Here is an 18,399-nt window from a genome sequence, read left to right as displayed (position 1 = left end):
ATTGGAAAGTAGTGGTCATCAGCTGCCACCGTCATCTTCGTACTTGGATCCTCAGCAGTGCAAGTGGCAGCTGCTCTGACTGCCACCAGGTTAAGCCCCAGCCCTGGTTGCCTGCATACTCGTGGTCCAGGGGCAGTGCAGGTAGATGTCAGCACCCCTGAGCTCGCATCCCCAACATCCCCTGACTTGGTCATTATTTTTTTAAATTGCACAGTGTCACCACCATCCGTGGGTACAGATCCCAGAGGACTGTTGTGGGGAGTTGATGAGAAAAACTTGGCCAATTGATGTAAAACAGTGGTTGTCAGCCCATTTAACTGAATCTTTATCTAAACACTTTTCCATAACCACTTACATTCAGTAGTGACTTGGGGGTGCTCCTCTATTTCCCCGTTTTGCTTTTCACTTTCACATAGAGACAGGCCTCTTTTCCATTACATTAGATGAGGTTATCCACTTTTTTATTGTTTGTGATATATACTAGTATGGATCTCATATTCTGGGAACCCCCTTGGAAGGTATTACTACTTAAACCTGCCTAAGGCTAATGAATCCAGTGCTCCCTCTGCTCCCTTTGCTATGGGACTGAGATGTTCCTGCTCACAAATATCTGCCCAAAGGTTTAGCTCTGCCAGGGGGGTAGGGGTGGAGGATGTTTTTCTGGCACCTGGGACAATGGGGGCTGTTTCCTCCAATTCAGCTAAAACAGGGGGTTTCAATAAGGCAGTTTTCAGTCTGACTGCCACAGCAGCCAGGCAATAAGGCTTGTGTCTAGTAGTTATTACAGGCTGAAGCAGGCACACACTCATGGGAGTGCTCTGTTGTCCTGTCTTTATTACTGGTACAGGGATGGGGGTAGGAAGATCATCTCTGCTATCATCTCCTCCTGAGGGCAAGGGACCCGGGTCCAACAGATCCCAAATATCCAACAGATTTTAAGCGGGTCTAATGTAGTGGCTTTCAGCAATCTCCTACTGTGCCCTTTGGCTTCTGCAATTATGTGGGGCTGAAGTTTTGATTCAAGCAATTCATTTTGCATTTCTATCTCTCTGTACTTTACTTCCCAGGTACTCCTTCCATTTTTCTTTTCCTCATTTTCCTCTTTCACTCATACAGTCGGTCCCTTCACCTCATCTTTTGCTCTTAAAGAACTGCCTAGTAGCCAACACGTAGCATCTTGTCCTTTTCCCTTCTTTAAATTACAAGAAGCCTATCTTCAAGCTCATGCCAAATTTCATTAGCATCCATGCAGCAGCTCTCCACCCAAGATACATCTCACTTAGATTTTCACAGTCCCTCTTTCCCAGATTTATCTCCCAGTTGTTGACACTTGTTATTGAGTTTTTCATTTGTCACCATGACACACACACACTTAACCAATTGCCTCAGTTGGCATGGTGAAGCAGCTCGTCCCTGCCAACAGACGTGTCAGAGACAGATCCAACTTCTGACACTGATAAAATGTCACGGTTCATTTGGGTCTCTCACATTCACAGAGCAACATGCTCTGTGAATCAAGCTTTCATTCATGAGCTCATTAGCAAGGGTACAATCCCCTTTTGATAGATTAGTCCAACTTCTTAATTCTCTAAATAGTTGCTTCATTAATTCACCCTCTCATTAACTCACAAAGTCACTAACTCATGCACTTAGGAACAAAACAGTTGCCTAGCTGGGGGTGAGAATGCTCATCCTTCCTTTTCCATCACGCTGCAGACATCCCCTGTGACACTCTGTGAGCACATGCGCCTAGCAGCCTGGCTGCTGGTGGATCCACTTCAGAAGACTTACTTCAGAAACTACCAAGGAGTTACTCTTGCAAAGGTGCAACAAGAGTAGACCTTGACCCCTTCTGCCCTTGGTACCCCGTGCACGTGCTGCTCTTCCTGAGAAGAATGGCACGGCTCCCAGCCAGCAGCAGGCCTTAGCAGGAGCTGTGTGCTAGGGCAGCACCTGACAGAAGCTGAGGGAGCAGCCACAGGCATTTATTTCCACCACTGCCTTATTTCTTCCTCACTTGATTTGCACTGGTACTGAATACAGCTCATGATCTAAAGCCGAGTCTGGATTTTCCTGCTAGAGACCACTGAAGCTTATTATTCTACATGTGCATCTTATGCGCACATATCACCAATGCAAGCTAGCACTGTAATTCTGCTTCCTCTTTAATGAATTTCCAAGCTGGATGAAAGCTCATGTAACAGCAAAGACAATGGCTTGAAGTAGCTGCTGCCTTTGCAATGTCGATTTCTCCAGCTTTTGGGTTATTTATGAAACAGGAAGCTTCCTGCAGAAACTGCCAGGAGGACCCCTGTAACTGGGGCTGCAGAAGTCACTCTGCTCCAGGGAGCCCTTTCCAGCCTCACTCCTGCCTGGGCAGCTTTGAGTGCTGGCAGTCCTTCTGAGGCACCCGCTGGGCCGTCTGACTGCATTAGCCCAGGCTGAGGATGTGACCCCAATGGGCTTCTTTCCCCTGGCACAGGGGGATGCTGAGGGGGCTGGCATTTGGCTAGCACTGGCAAAATCCCAGAGCTTCTGGTTGGGTTTCCATGTTAGCATAATGAGAGTCCAGGGCCTGAATTCTGTGGCAATGATGCCTCAGATACAGTTCTGGGTGCACTTGAGGTGTTGTATTGGGTTTACGTGGCAAGGTTTTGGTAAAGGGGGGCTGCAGGGGTGGTCTCCGCGAGAAGAATCCAGAAGCTGCCCCATGTTAGATAAGGGCCAGCTCCAGCCTGCTCTAAAGGGACCTACCACTGGCCAAAGCTGAGCCAATAAGTGATGCTGTTTGTGCCACTGTGAGAGCAGATTTAAGAAAGGGGGAGAAGATGCAGCACAACAGCATTTGGGAGAGAGGAGTGAGAAGCAGCCCTGCAGCCCCCCAGGTCAGTGCAGCAGGAGGGCAGGATGTGCTCCAGGCAGGCAGCAGCAGTTCCCCTGCGGGCTGTGGAGAGGCCCCTGGTGGAGCAGGCTGTCCCCTTGCAGCCCATGGGTCCCACACGGAGCAGATCTCCACGCTGCAGCCCGTGGAGGAGCCCCTGGTGGAGCAGGTGGATGTGGCCTGGAGGAGGCTGCGGCCCATGGAGAGCCCCCGCAGGAGCAGGCCCCGGGCCGGAGCTGCAGCCCATGGAGAGGAGCCCACGCAGGAGCAGGGGTCTGGGGGGAGCTGCCGCCCACCCGTGGGGGACCCATGCTGGAGCAGTTTGCTCCTGGGGGATGGACCCCGTGGGACAGAGCCATGTGGGAGCAGGTCTTGGAGAGCTGCTGCCTGTGGGCAGCCCATCCAGGATCAGTTGGGGAAGGACGGCATCCCGTGGGAGGGACCCCGCGGGGAGCAGGGGCAGGGAGGGACCGTGAGGGAGCGGCGGTGAAGTGCTGGGGACTGACCGAAGCCTTCATTCCTTGTTCCCCTGTGCTGCTCAGGGGGAGGAGGAGGTAGAAAAGGGTGGATGGGGTAAAGGTGTTTTTATTTTGATTTTAGTTTCTTACTGCTCTAGTTTGTTAGTAATAGGTAATAAATTATATTAATTTCCCCATACTGAGTCTGTTTTGCTGGTGATGATAATTGTTGAGTGATCTCCCTGTCCTTATCTCAACCCTTGAGCCCTTTTCACCGTATTTTCTCCCCCTTTCCCTCTGAGAAGTGGCAGAGCGAGAGTGGTTGTGCTGCAGCTCATCTGCCCAGCTGGTTAAAACCACCAGAGGTGCAATCAGTGTCGACCTGTGAGAAACCAGCTCAGCCTCCTGTCGGCAGAAGGGCCGGCTGCGAGCATGCGGAGGACAGCACTAGATGGTGCAGTCACACCAGCGCAGCCACCCAGGCCTCCTGGCTCGCTGCCCAGCAGCCCATGGCAGAGGCGGGCACCTGGTGTCCCACAGAGCGTTGCTGTAGCAGCACCTCCGTGCCCAGAGGCCGCGCTGGCCAGCCCAAGCAGAGGGGAGCAGCCTTTCCTGAAGGAGAAGCTTTTTCTTTTCCTGAGCACCCAATTCTCGCAGAAAGAAGTGCTGGAGGCAGGAGGCGCTGCCAGGCCGCCACAAACACATCCATGGGTCTCAGGACAGCCTGGCCTCGGGTGAGGCCAGGTGGGGAAGGGGCAGCGAACCTGGGGGGTCCTGCCCTCACTGTCCGTCAGCAGCACTGCCAGGAGAGACACGAGCCAACAGCTGGGTGGCAGAAATGATTTACTGGGGGAAATGCTGGATGTTCCCTGCAAACCGTGTTCCAGATACGTGAGGGAAGTGCAAGGCTGAGGGGCAGTCACTCTCTGGGCCCCAGCACTGCCTGTTCCAGCGGCGGGTGGGAGGCTGCTGCAGGTCCATGTCCCTAGGTCCAGTGAGGAGACAGAGCTTGAGCAGGTCCTGCCAGCGCACACACATACACAAATATGTAAATGTCCAGGTGCAAAGGTTAACACAGAGAAAGTGCTGTCTTTACCAGCACCCAGCTGCATGGCCACAGCGTGGGTGGCCTGATCCTGCTCTTCCTCTCCTGCTGATTGGGATCAGAGTCTGCTACTGCAATATGGCCCCCACAACACATGGGTCACTCCTGCTGTGGGCCTTAGCCCTCAGCCTGTCCAGCAGCCCCCACCCCCCTGCCCTGCTCCAGCTGCTGGCAGCAGCACCCAGGAGCCCCAAGGCCATGGCTCACCCAGCTGCTGGCACGCAGACCTCTGCTCCTGCCCGCGGTGTTCACACCTGCATGTGCAGAGCAGAGAGCACGGCCGTGCAGAAGGCAGTCAGAAATCAGATTTACACAGGGTAGGGGACCGACTGTGCTGATCAAACACAGGGCTTGGTCTGACAAGTTGCTGATCAGTCACCTTTACATTCAACCAAATGTTTCTTACCTCTATCCTTTTCCTACAGTTGCTCCACTCCAATCTACCTTGATTATTTCCTTTCCCCACCTTTGTTCCTCTCACTGAACACCCCCTAATTCTTAACCCATTCCCACAGTCCCCATCAAACATCCTGTAGTCAGTTTTATACAGTCCCCAAATGCTCTTCCTCCTGCATCCCACGAGTCCCTTAGCAGTTTCAGTTGGCAGTTTTCTGGGGAGTTTCCCTGTTGACTCATCTCAGTGGGTTTCACACCTGGGACAATGGTCTCATCCAGGGCTGGTCTTAGGAAACAGCCAATTCAGTGTGCTGTAATTATCACTGATTAGGTTTTCACTGATTAGGTTATCAAGGTTCCTCCACCTATCATTGTTTCTCTGCTGTTCCCCCTTTCCCGTGTCTGTGTGTTCATGATGATGAAGGGTCGCCCTTAGTTGGATAACTAACAGATGTCCATAGATGTGATTAAAAGTAAATAAAGGGAACTCAGATCTTTCTCGTTTGCCAAAGTAAAAATATGATGCCCTTTCTCCACACCTGGTTTAATTAAGCATTGTTAACAAAAGGCAAAGTGTGAACTGCAGATCTTTGAATAACAGAGAATGCTGTAGTCAGCCCATATGGCACCAGGAATCTGCTACATCTGAGGCCGCAGAAGAGACAGTTGCTCCTGGTGTCAGCAGTATTACTACAGAAGCAATGGTAATGTCTTTCTTGAAAACACCTGGCACAAAACAAAAGCTTATCCTCTGAACTCTGTTGAACAGCTTGTGCTTAACATCTGTAGTGCACGTGGTACCGTAGTCATCCTGAATTACAGAGCTAGTAAAGAGTTGGTCTACCTTCAGCTGCAGTGTGAGTATTAGTGGCCTTACCTTCTCTGAGGGGATGGCCTTGGAGGGAATACTGGGGCAGAGAAGAGGACTCCTGTTAGATGCAAAGAGATCATGTTGCCTCCTTCTCTGGGAGTGGAAGGAGCAGGTACCGTGGTCTGATGTAGAGCTCTTCTGTCTTTCCTGGATAAAAATGGGTTCATAATCAAGTAAATAGAGGGCTGTAGTGCTTTGTTACCAGGATTGTGGGATGCTTCTGAGAGGTAGGTGGAACTAGTTACATATCTAAGGAGGGCTTCAATTACTGTCATCCTCATCAGTCCACAAAGGGCTTACCTTTAGGGGAAATCAATGTGTCTCTGACCAAAAGCCATCTCTAAGCAGTATCTTGGGCAGAGAGAGAAGAAATCTGCCAGAAATCCCGGTGTCAGGAAGGTTTGGAGGCAGGTGGCAAGTCAAAGCAGAAGAACTTAACTCCCTCAGCTTCTGGGCACAGTCTCTGAACAGCAGCAGAACCAGCAGCCATTGCCATTCCCGAGAGGCAGAGCAGAAGTAACTACCTCCTGAGGGGAGGAGAAGGCAATAGTGTCAGGCAGCCTCAGTCTGACAAACAATGTGGACAATGAGTCAGGAAAAAGAACCCATCTTCTTCTGCCTTATGCTAACTTCAGGCATGTGTTGATTCCAAAGTGCTCCAGCAGGTAAGAACACAATAGCAATATACTACAAAACACAACTGTAATATTAGATCCCGTTGCAGACAGTGGCTCTAAGTGGGTACCTGAGGCAGGGTATAAGTACATGACAAGCATATGTGGTACTTCCCATTATGTTTATACTTTCCCAGACTCAGTTTTGGGATTTCCTGACTCAGGAGTGCTTTCTGCATATTTGAAATCTCTCAGTGGATTTTCTTCCATGAATTAATGCAGTGTTTCCTTTCCACACATGTAAACTTTCACCAGTTTTTTGGCAAGGTAGGATAGTTACCTTTCATACATGTTCCCTCGGATGTGTCCCTACTTCAGCAAAGATCACCTCCTCCCAGCCTGGGGAAAAAATGATAATTCTCTATGCACGTTCACTACTACTACTCCCCCTACTTCATTTTCTTTGCTTAAAATCAGAGTATCATTTTTTTCTGTTACTGACGCTCTGTTCCCATGATTTGGCTACATTTTGAGCTCACAGCAGAATCAAGCAGAGGTTTCTCACTGGAACATTAAAACAGGCTAACCTCAGCACTCCTCTTTCGACAGCCTATTTTAAGCTCTTCTAAGCAGAAGAATCATTAATAGTTCAGCCTAACTCATGTAAAATTCAAATGTAACCTTCTAAACTTTGGTCCATGCCCTTTATCTATAGTAGATTATTCAGTTATCCAGACCCCCTTTATCTAAACCCATTATCCATTCTCAGTATCTCCCTTTCTATTTCTCAAGAAAATAGCCCTCAGGGGAAAAATAGAGCTACACTGAACCTTATTCTTTAAAGGTTATAATTGGTTGTCCAGATACTTTTATATTTCTTGTTTTTATCAAATTTTAAAAGCTGCCACTCCCGCTGCCTCCTGCAGAAAGGGAAATCACTATCTTCACAGCATTTTTGATTCATTACTAAGTATAACTTTAAAGATATGAACAGATTATTCTTATTACTTATGCTGGTATGTACGAGCGTATTCTTTAAAAAGGTCTTCATCATGGAAGTTACGCTGTGGCCTTCTGCTGCAGTTAGGTTTTATCAATCAACTTTATTTCTTGTGAAGCTAGTTTTCTATCCGTGTACACGCTTCAATTTGGTGGTGTTTCTGGGGGTGGTGGTGGTGGAACTGCTCTTTCTGTTTATGTTGTACATGGCAATGAGTAGATCAGAACATTCCTGGATTCTTTACTGTTATCTTTCGTTCTCACTTCTGTAAAGACTAAAGTTACTGTCCAACTAGGAACTCCATCAGCCCTAAATTAGATATAAATATTGCGGTGGACAAGCTTCCACCTTACTAGCAGCAGCTTAGATATGTTCACACCCTTTCTTTTGCCACTTCTCATCCATCTCCCCGAAGCCAGGACTCGATACCCTGTGCTGCCAGTCCCAGTGGGCCACAATTCCTCATTGCTCCTCGTACCAAACCTTTCCTTGCAGGACCGCCAGCCTCCTCAAGCCTGCTCCCCTCCCACGTGGACTGAAAAACATCCAGCATTCAGCATCCAGACGTGACCATCTCAGGAATCCTGTTTCTGGCAAGCTGCCGGGCTGTCCCCAGGTACTTGCTGTATCCAGGCTGTGCAGGTTCCTCCGCGAGCACAGCTGCCTCCCATATGCTCCAGGTCTGAAGGGGAGAGCCAGATCTGCTTCCAGAGCTTGAGCTAACAGGCAGCATACTCAAGGTATTTCCAACAAAACAGCCTCCTGCTGATTCAGGTGGCTTGGTCTCCAGTCCCTACACTGATGCCTGTTTAGGGACCTTCATATTAATGAGTACCGGGATATCAAAAATGCACAAACCTTGCACAAGGACGGGCAGAAGAATTCAGTGTCTGTATTTACTGTGACCAGCTCAGGTGTTTGCTGATAAAGGATTTAGCATCTCAGCTTCATGGCTGAGACAAGAACACAAACGTAGCTTTTACAAAATGAATTTAAGGGTGAGTCTGTACAAGGCACATGGTTTACTGATTTTTCGTTCTGGCTCACTGAATACTATTATCTATCTTGAATTTAATGGAATTTTTTTCTGAAGCATCTTCATAGTACTTGCATATTTTATAGAAACTTATACCCAAGTTGCCATTTAGTCCTGCACTTAGCTCCATTAATTCACATCAAAAGCTGAACGTCCATCAACAACAAATGAATTGTCAGGAGCAAATCTAACTCTGAAGATTAAGCAACCATCAAAAAGTAACTTACAGTAAGCAAGCTGAAAAAAAAAACCACATACACACATTAGAACAAATTTGTAGTTGTATTTTATTTAATCAATGAAAATCTACGTTAAAAACACAAAATCAAATTCAGTAACCCAATACATTGGATTAAAGAAAGCTTCAAGCTTTTAAGCACAAGCCAGAAGTCACAGTCTCAAATGAGAGTTTCAGAGGCCAAAGCAATACGCTGGAACAAAGTAGGATATTTAGGTGGAGTCATGCTCCTTGCACCGTTAGCATGGTTTCAGGTGCAATATGTATTTTTAGCTGTCAGTTACAAGAAGCTTTTGTATTTGTTTTATAGTTACGGTTGTTGCATTGCTTACCTAGGCCCTGGATTAATGGAGAAAACAAGCAAGTTTAAGCACTTGCCTGCCCAATTACTACCAACAGACAATTTACATTGTGATAAAGCTAGCTTTATTTAAATGAGGTTCAGACAAGAGTTAACTTTACATATTATTAACAGCTTTGGAGCTACAAACATAAGAATCAGGATTACACAGGTCATGCTATTGTTATTTCATTTTTACCTGCTGCAGTCATTGCAATATGGCTTAACGTACATAGGTACACAATTTGTACAAATTCAGCCAAGTTTGCACTTGTGAGGTGTTATTAAGAGCATGATTAACTTGCAAGCCAATTTAAACCTGTGGAAACCAACAGTTGTTGTTGGAATTGCCCAAAGCTAAGGGGGAAAGCTGCCACTAACAATGGACAAAGACAGACTGGATTGTTTGAAACCACATTGTTTGGCTTTAAATATTTATATAATTTGCTCTGAGGTAAGGAAAAATCTTTTGATGCTTCCACGCAGGGCAGCACCAGATGGTGCAATCACACCAGTGCAATCAGTCGCATTGCTTGCTGTATGTGCAGCCCCGAGGAGAGGCAAGCACCTGCCATAACAAGAGCATTTGTACACTAAAAGTTGTTTTTAAAATAAATTACTATACAGGTAGGATAGTGAGCTATTGTTCAACTTGGTGGGCATCGGTTTCACAAAGTGCGATCTGTAACCTTCACTTTAGAAATCAGAGCTGTGTCTGGTACCCCGTGTTTGATTTTAATGTAAACAACAAAAGGGAAGACCTACTCCTGTTAGGGACAGACATCCCAGGACTCCGAGGCTTGAGGCTTCTTTCTCCTTTAGATCACCCTGGTCCACAGCTGTTCTCAGTCCAATCCACCTTAGGTGAAGACTTTCAGGATCTCAGCACACCAAACATCTCTTCTGTCTTTTGCAATCCAAAGCAGAATTCATTACCTGCCTGGATGTTAGTTGGTGTGGGTGGGTAAAGGCTTGGGGATGAATGGGGCAGTGACCAGGACTGAGCACGGTGTGATTTGGGTGTTGTGGTACAGCTGGGGTTGCTGTATGAGTGAGACAGCAGGGAAATACTAAGTCTGGAGGGTTCTCAGAAACCTGGGAGGACTGTAAGTTGAAGTGATGTTGGCCGACATAGTTGGATCTGACACAGGTCAGGGATTTCCTTTTGTCTTTAGAAATACCATAGTTCTACATTAAAATCGGAACTGGGCTTAGGATATACATATAAATATTCAAAGCATGACAAAGAAGTTTTGGAGAGATTTTACAAAGGGAAAAACCTGGAACAATAAATAGGAAACTACATGTTATCAAATTCCACTCCACCAGTATCCATTTCCTCTCCAGGCTACTCTACAAAATTCCTTTAAGGGTATGCCTAAACGGTACAGAAGTATCATAGCTCTACAATAAAATCAGAACTGGGTTTAAGACATACATATAAATATTCAACACATTACAGTCCAGTCCTGAAACCTGAAGTCTTGAACAACAGAAAAAGAGCATTCTCAATCTCCTTTCAAGCTACACTGTAGAAGTAATTTCTGACTAAATCAGGCCTGCACAAACACAACTGAAGGATGGATGGAGATACCTGAATGGGACTGAAAGGCAGCAATCTTGAGCATCTTGCTCAAGGATTTGTGCGTGATCCAGTTCCTGCTGTTTGCTAGACATGTCTGCTAGTCAGCCAGAAGTCTTGTGTGTTCTCATCAGTCAGCTCTCCTCTTTCCCCTCAGCACAGAAGTCGAGCAGCAGCTGTGGCCACTTGTAGGTCAGATCAAGGCAGCTACGGAAGATGTTTGGGGGTAAGGGAGACTGCAGAAAGGAGGTAGGGGATTTTGGAATGAATGAAGGGATTCAAGAAGTCAGGGCAGAGACAGGACACGTTAAGTGAGGGGACGGTAATAACTGTGGCACAAATTTTAGTGGTCTGTCCATTCACTTGGTTGTGCATCTCCAGTCTAAATGGGATATTTTGGGCAGAGGCAAATGACCTTTGAATGGAACACGTGTAGATATACCCAACATTAAAGGCATTGTTTTTTAATGACAATGACAAAAAAACGTGAAGTCTTCAAAAGAGCAGGTGTTAACATCCAAGAATAAAGGGTAGTGAATTAAGCTCCTGGTTCTGTCACAGGATTGTCAGTTGTTCTCTAGGACCAGCATCTCTCCAAATGCCATGTGGATACTTAGCACATCTGAAAGAAAGAAGACAGTACAAAAAAAGGTATTAATGACAACTTATTCTCTCAAAACCATCTTATTATCTTTCCCAAGCAGCTTTAGAAATGGATTTGAAGACAGTCACATGGCTTTGTTAAGCAAGAACAGTAAACAGTTAAGGGAGAGACTTATACCTATCACCTTTTCTGATTTGGATTTCACTGAAGTATAAAGAGCTTTGGGAACGAGGCACTTCAAGTTTACCATGAAAGGCAACACTCACCTCCTTTAGGACAAATTAAAAAAAAAAAGTCTGTGGATTAAATCTTACACACATCTGTATGGCATGTGTTTAACATATCTTGGAAAACTGAAAACTACATTTGCTACCTCCCAGAAATATATTCCCTTCACGGGAATTTTTTTTTTTTAAAAAAAAAGGAGAGAGGAGAGTCACAAGTTGTAGAGACCACAAAATCTACTTTAGGCAGAGAAAGAAACTGCGGCTGAAATTGCTACTTACATTCAAGGCCTCAGGAGCCAACGAGTTCTGACTTTGTGCACCATCACAAGGCGTGCCTTCTTGGCAACCATCACCCTGCCACGGCTGCATCTTCCCGTCCTCCACCGGTAGGTGACGTTGTTCTTCCTCCCTCTCTGCACACGTTTGCTGACCTACACTTTGGTCTGAGGTTTCTGTAACCTGCCCAACCTCCTTTTCCTTCAGTTTTAGTGGGTGTATGTCTAGAGGGTCTTTGGTTGAGTCTTCTGAAGTACTTAGCTCTAATGCTGATTTCTGAAGTCTTACACTTTCCCTTGAAATGTCTTCAGGGGTAGGCACGATACTTAGAGAATTCTGGCTTTGTCCATCTTCCAGCACCTCACAAGTTAACAGCATGTCTTTTGTTTTTCCTACGGTTGCATGCATTTCTGCAGACTCTATTAATGTAGCATGTTTCTCTACTTTGGATTGCTGGAGCTCTTGTTCCATACTTGATATCTCTTCCTTTTTTACCAGGAATTGGTGATCCACGTGCATGTTTTCCAGAAGTTCAGGCATAATTGTACCTGATGGGCTTTTCCCTATGGTCTTAATGTGCTGCTCTGACTCAAAGGCCTCTTCTGTTTCTGCAAGTTTGTTAACGGCCGTCTGGATGGCATTCAGTACAATTTTTGTACTCTGGGACTCTATAGTCCCAGAAGGAACAACATCCGCCTCAAATTCTGTGTGGGTGAGGGCGAGACCGTCACTTAAAGGAGCAGCATGCTGTTCGGGTAGTCCCGTGCTCTGGGGACTCTCTGGTATTCCATTCATGTAAGCGGGACTTACTTGAGGCTGGGGTGCTTCTGCCCTAATAGGCTCTGCAGTTTCACTGCCTGAAGAGTCAACGGTGGTAAACGGGACCTCATCAGAAACCATTTGCTCTGGTGTGGTTGCCAAGGGCTCTGCAGTTTCGGCTGTTGTGTCTGTGGGCGTGACGGTTTCTGCCACGACATGCTCTTCAACTGCTGCAGCTGCTACAGGCACAGGCATTTTCTGAGCCTCCGAGCTCTCAGCTGATAGGAAGGCTGAGTCGGGACCCTCCTCCTGCACAGTTAAAACCTCTTGCTGGACAGCTGTTGAATAACATTCATCACCCCTCATGGCTTCCTGTTTTCCAGATTCAAATACTTCTTTGGCTCCTTCCATCAATTGCCCATTTATGCTTTCTTCTTTCTGAAAGTCTTGATAGTTCAAGGTTTCCACAAGTTCTTGTTCTGTTTCTGCAGTCCTTTCTTCAAGTAAGCTGCTTTGTGTTTCACTTCTCTTAGGACTTGGGTCAGTGAGGGCAGTGCTTCCATTTTCCGTGATACCTAGGCATGCTGATGCTGCATTAGATATGCTGTCTCCTTCAGTCTGGGGGGTGGCTTCAGTGAGAGCCTTATCACTTGGTGAGTGTGTTTCAGTTTTGAGCATGGCATCTTCTATTTTGCCACCTTTGGTTTCATCACTCTGGGAGAGGCTTTCAGTCGTTTCTGTGTATTTTGGCTCTAGGATGAGGACAGGATCTTTTGCCACAATCTGCCTACCATCCCCATCCTTCACACTCTGCTCAGCAGCTTCTGCTGCTTCTGAGCCTGTGGTTTCAGAGATAAGGGCACAGGTTTCTACCTCATTCTGCGTCGGGACCTCAGCAGCAATGGCTTCTGTGCTTTTTACTCCAAGGAGCGCAGCATCTTCTTCCTCTCCCTGGGCAGGTGCCTTGCTAGGAACTCTTTCAGTACAAGTTTGCTCTTGTGAGTCTAACTCAGGAATTTTGTCTTGTCTTTCAGGTTCAACGGGGACCACAGTGACAACTGCTTCTGTGCCCACTGGTCCCGCGGTGAGAGTTTCACCCTCTCCTTCAAGCTGCACAGGCTCTTCACCTGGAAGCCCCAAGGCAGAGGTTTCATCTTCAGTTTTGTTCTGCACCTGTGGAGAATCGTAACAGATCCTTAAAGAAGGGTACAAGCAGGGAGAGACTGAGAATGCTCTGGGTGAAAGCACCCTAAGATGTGACCAGGAGGAGAGGAATGTTATAAGAAGGACACTGAGATTAGCAGGTGACCAGGATCCCAGCACATCCAGTATGTCGGGACAGCTCAGGGAACAAAGGGCAGCCTAAAGCAAGGGACAGCTGACAGCACTTGAAACCAGGACAGCCAGAAAGATCGTGGAGACAGGTAAGAAGATAGGAACACATCAGTCACAATAACTCCTGAACAGAGATGGAGATAGTGGTGTCATTTCTTTTCCTGCCTTTGCAGAAGTGTCTCAGCTACAACTGTATCTCCCTCTATGACTGAAGATACCACCTGCTGTGTACGGTATCATATGGATCACAGCTGCATCATATGTTTTCATATAGTATCTTCAGTCACAGTGTGCTGTGCAGGAGCCCCAGTGGCAATCATTTTCAGCACCTTCTGATCCATGCACACCATCGCCCATCCCTTTCCTGCAGTCATTGCATCCACATCACTCTGCACATGAGCATCAGTAGCTGCTCCTTCTGGACATCTGTATGTCTCACTAAAACCAAACTTCAGGTGCCTCATGCTGCACAAGGAAGGTCTTTGACAGGACTACTGCCACAACCTGGCTCTAAATCAAGTTAACACTTAACTCTAGTTAACTATAAATCAAGTTAACACTTGCTGAATTTTTCTTTGACAGATCAACCTTTGTATTTTATGTAATACTTACTGCAGCCTGGACTTCTGGAATACATTCGTCTCTCATCTCATCTACTGTTAACTCTGGCAGGGGCAGCTTCTCTTGTTCTGAAGGCTCCTGCTTTGCTAATGGCTCTTCCTCGGGAGTGACAGTTTTGCTCTCTTGTGATGAAGGTTCCTCAACTGTCCTCTGTATTTCAGATATTTCTTGGTCTTCTAAAACTTCTTCTTCACATGCCTGCCACTGCCTTTCATCTCTCAATACAGCCACATTTTCATATCCTTCTGTGCTTTCTTTCATTGCAGCAGATAATTCACTTCTTTCTGAACCTTCATGTATTCCCTCTTCAATTTTATCTCTGTCCTGAATGCTCTCGGCACTTTCCAGGGGCTGGACATCATCCTCTGTGTGTTCTTCTCTTTTCAAGGATTGATCAAGCAAAACCATTTCCTGACCTGCAACTTTCTCATCTTTAGCATCATCCTTCACTTCTGACTCAATTTCTTGCACTGTTGTAACTACAGTTGGTGTCATGGTTCTTTCACTAACCAGCTGTGCTACTTCTGACGATTTTACTCTTTCAGCAACTTCGTGAAGAACTTTTTGCGTCTGCTTCTCTAATTCTTTCAAATTTTGTTCAGTGGCTTCTACTTCTTGTACTGGTGTAACTTCTTCTGTAGTATCTGGGGTTTCTATCAACTGTGAAACAGCAGAAACCATCTCAGTTGTCTCCTCAGCAAAGGATACTTCCATTGTTTCTTCAGCACAGGAAGCTTCAGTTGTCTCCTCCAGAGCCGTCACTGCCTCTGAGGTTAACTCTAGCTCACTTGCTGTGGTATCATCACTTAGGTCCTTTCTCATCTCTGGCACTGTCTTAGCAACTGCTACTGCTTGTTCTACAACAACTTCTGATTCAAATGCTTTCTCAGTTTCTTTCTCTTCCTCTTCTTCTGCCTGCTCAATGCACTCTGTCAGAGCAGCAGATATCCACGATGGTGACCTTTCTTCAATACTGGTAACGGCTCTTTCCCCTTCCACAACAGTAACAGTGACTGCATGTACCAGCCCTTCACTGGGTTGCTTAACTCCTAGGGTGTCTTCTAATTTTTCTGCTCCTTCTTCCTCTGAGGTTTGTTTTTTCATCGCTTCAGCATCTTTCACTTTCTGGGCTTCAATTTTCTCTTGCTCTGCTGCTTCATATTCAGACAAAGGAACAACAGCTGGAATATCTGAATCTTCCTCAGTCGTTTCTGCCATGTCTTCTCTTGCTTGTTTAAGATGAGTTGGTTCTGGCTTTCCATCTGACTTTTTCTTCCTACGGCCAGGCATAAGTTTTCTAAATGGAACCCATGATTCATCTTTTCCAGGCTCACCATCCGATGTTGAATGTTCCAGGCTAGATCCCACAACCGAGTCTTCGTTTTTCTCTTCCATTCTGGTTTTGGATTTCCTTCTTGGAGTGACTAACCTTTTAAATGACTCCCATGTTGAAATACCCTCACCTTCAGATGGGCTTCCAGCTTGTTCTGGAGAGGAATTCCCTTGTCCTTGATCACTCTCCTGAGAACTAGTAAGAATTGCATCTGTTGCTGTTTCTTTGCTCTGGCCAGATTCTTCTATTTTTTGCCCGTCTTGACCAAATTTATGTTCAGCTTCTTCATCAGATGATGATGATTTCCTGGCTCTTTTCTTTGACGAACCTACACATATAAAAGCTTCCCAAGACACAGAGGTGTCAACCTTTCTTTTGGGCTCTTCTGTGACTTTCTCTGTTTTCTGGTCCATCCCATTTTCTTTCAACTCCACCTGATTTTCTTCAGCTACATTTTCAGTTGCAGACACTGCAGCACTCTTTGTCTTATCAATTTCTTCTTCTTTATCACTTTCAGAAGGTCTTCTGACACGTTTCTTGGGAGTCACCATCTTTTTAAATGATGCCCAGGGCGTAACACTTTCTCTTTTTCTCTCCACGTCTGAAACTGCAGCATCTTCATTTTCAGAGACCTGCATTCCATCTACGGATTTTTCCAAAGACGGAATTTCATTCAGCTCCTCAGGAGAAGAAGCAGAACTCTCCACCTTTTGTTCTTCTGGGCTATCTGGGGAATCTGATAAGTGTTGAGTTAGTTCTCCCTGTTCCCCTAACTTAGATTCTTCTCTTTTGCCTTTATGCTTCTTCCCAGACAGTTTTTTTAATCCAGTACCCGTAAAGAGTTTCTTTAAAGGACTGCCTTGTAGTTTAGTTTTTTCTTGAGAAGAGAGCAGTTCCGCTTCATTTGTGATACCCTCTGGAGGCCTCTTTCCAGCTGCTTCTTCAGGAGTTATTTCTGTGGTTATTTCACCTGGTTTGGTACTATCAGTCATAACTACGCCAGTTTTGCCTTGTAGCCCTTCATCAGCGGGTTTGACTGATCGTTGATCCTCTGCGGTATCAAATGACTGTTCAGAAGTAGAAAAGGACTTTGATCCAGCAGCCTCCAGAGTCAGTTCTGTCTCATGTCCTTTGCTTGCCGCCTTCTCTGTGGTTGTATCATGAGCTTCTCCTTGTGCCTCTAACTTTTCAGTGGCATCTTCTGTTGTGGGTGAAATTTTCAATTCTGCTGATTTTTCATCAAGCATTTCTTTTACCAGTGGCAGAGGTTTACTGCCTTCTATTCCTTCAGACTTTTTAAACTCTTCACTAGAAATTTCAGTTGCCAATGAAGATCCTGCTTCAAGTTTCTCTTCAGAGGATATTTCAGTTCTGTCACTTATTTCACACTTCTCTGTTGACTCCAGATTTTCTCCTACAGGTAGGACTTCTGAGGATGCCTTTAATTCTCCATTCACGCTGTCTGTGATTACAGGGATTGTTATTAGTGGTTTCTCTGTCACTTCACTTTCCTTCTCTCCTTCTTCAGTTTTTTCTTCCTTTTTACCAATACTTTCTGTGACTTCTACCAATTTACCTTCTTGACCTTCTTCAGCTTTTTCCTCCTTTGCACTTGCTGTAGCAACAGTTGTCACTACATCCTGCTCATCATGCTCTAGTAGCTTTTCCTTCTCACTTTCATCAACTCCTATGGCTGTTTCAGCCTTAGACTCTTGCTTTTCATCTTCTGTTTGTTCTTTCCTGTGTGTTTCAATGGTTACTGCTGTCACATTCTTCTCTTCATCTTGCTTCTCAGACTCAGATTTCTCCTTCTCGCTGGTTTCAGTTGTTAATGTTGCCCCCTCTTTTTCTTGCTCTTCTTCTTTTGTAGGAGATGGTTGTTCATCTTCTTTGGGCTTCCTAAAACTCTTCTTTTTTCTAAACCCAGCCAATCCCTGAGAAAAGAATTTTCTTAATGGTGATGCAGTATCATTGGCTAAAGCAGATGACTGCGAACTAATCTCATTTGCTTCTGGTGTTTTAGGAGATTCATCTTCCGTTTTTTCATTTTTCAGTGCATCTTTGGTGTTGTCTTCTGCAGAGGGTGCATCTTCAGGCATCACTGTTTCTTCTGAGCTGACTTCTTTTTGATCATCAGCTCCTTCAGTGACTTGTGTTTCCTTTTTTACAGTAAGCAGCTGAACTGGTTCTGATTTTCCTGTCTTCTCTTTCTTCACTGTGAATCTGAATCCAACAAATTTAAAAACCTTTTTAAAGCCCAGATCATATGACGGTGGCTCAGATGCTTGTTCAAGGTCTTCTGCATCTTCTTCCAAAGATGGCAACTGTTTATGAGCATCCTCTTTCTCAGCATCTACACCATCTTTGGTGCTTGAGTCAGATGGACTTGTCTCCATAGTTTGGGTGTCTTCTTTCAGAATTACACTGGAATGTTCTGTTTGTTCAACTGTTTTTTGTTTTTTTTTTTTTAAAAAAGGAAAAAGGCAAAAAAAAAAGTTAATCTCCTTCTTGATTTAATGCTATATTATACCTTTAGGTACATATATATGCTATTTTTCTACAGTTTTATCAAGCTTTCCTAAACATTCCATTATCTGCGTGCCTCTGTTAAAATTTTTAAATACTAGTTTTTCTGATCTAAGATTACTGTAATCCCTTTCCTTTCTCACTTCATTGTATATATCCTTTCAAAGTTCATTTGCAAATGCACCTTTAGAACTCAT

The 18,399-nt window shown here is 45.5% G+C and overlaps 1 protein-coding gene across 3 annotated transcripts in view; it reads right to left on the bottom strand.

Moving 5' to 3' along the window:
• Positions 1 to 8,620: 8,620 nt before the first annotated feature.
• Positions 8,621 to 18,399, bottom strand: part of AKAP12 (A-kinase anchoring protein 12) — a 30,237-nt gene continuing 20,458 nt past the window's right edge. For all 3 annotated transcript variants that reach the window (XM_035322834.1, XM_035322836.1, XM_035322835.1), the window contains 3 exons: positions 14,335 to 18,122; positions 11,632 to 13,560; positions 8,621 to 11,143 (listed from right to left, as the gene is read on the bottom strand). In XM_035322834.1, coding sequence (XP_035178725.1) covers positions 11,135 to 11,143; positions 11,632 to 13,560; positions 14,335 to 18,122 — 5,726 coding nt within the window. In that variant the 3' untranslated portion in view covers positions 8,621 to 11,134. The remainder of the gene's footprint in view (positions 11,144 to 11,631; positions 13,561 to 14,334; positions 18,123 to 18,399) is intronic.

The sequence above is a fragment of the Oxyura jamaicensis genome, chromosome 3 (genome assembly GCF_011077185.1).
Source record: "Oxyura jamaicensis isolate SHBP4307 breed ruddy duck chromosome 3, BPBGC_Ojam_1.0, whole genome shotgun sequence".
NCBI classification, from domain to species: Eukaryota; Metazoa; Chordata; class Aves; order Anseriformes; family Anatidae; genus Oxyura; species Oxyura jamaicensis.
This window is presented reverse-complemented; position numbering and strand designations above follow the sequence as displayed.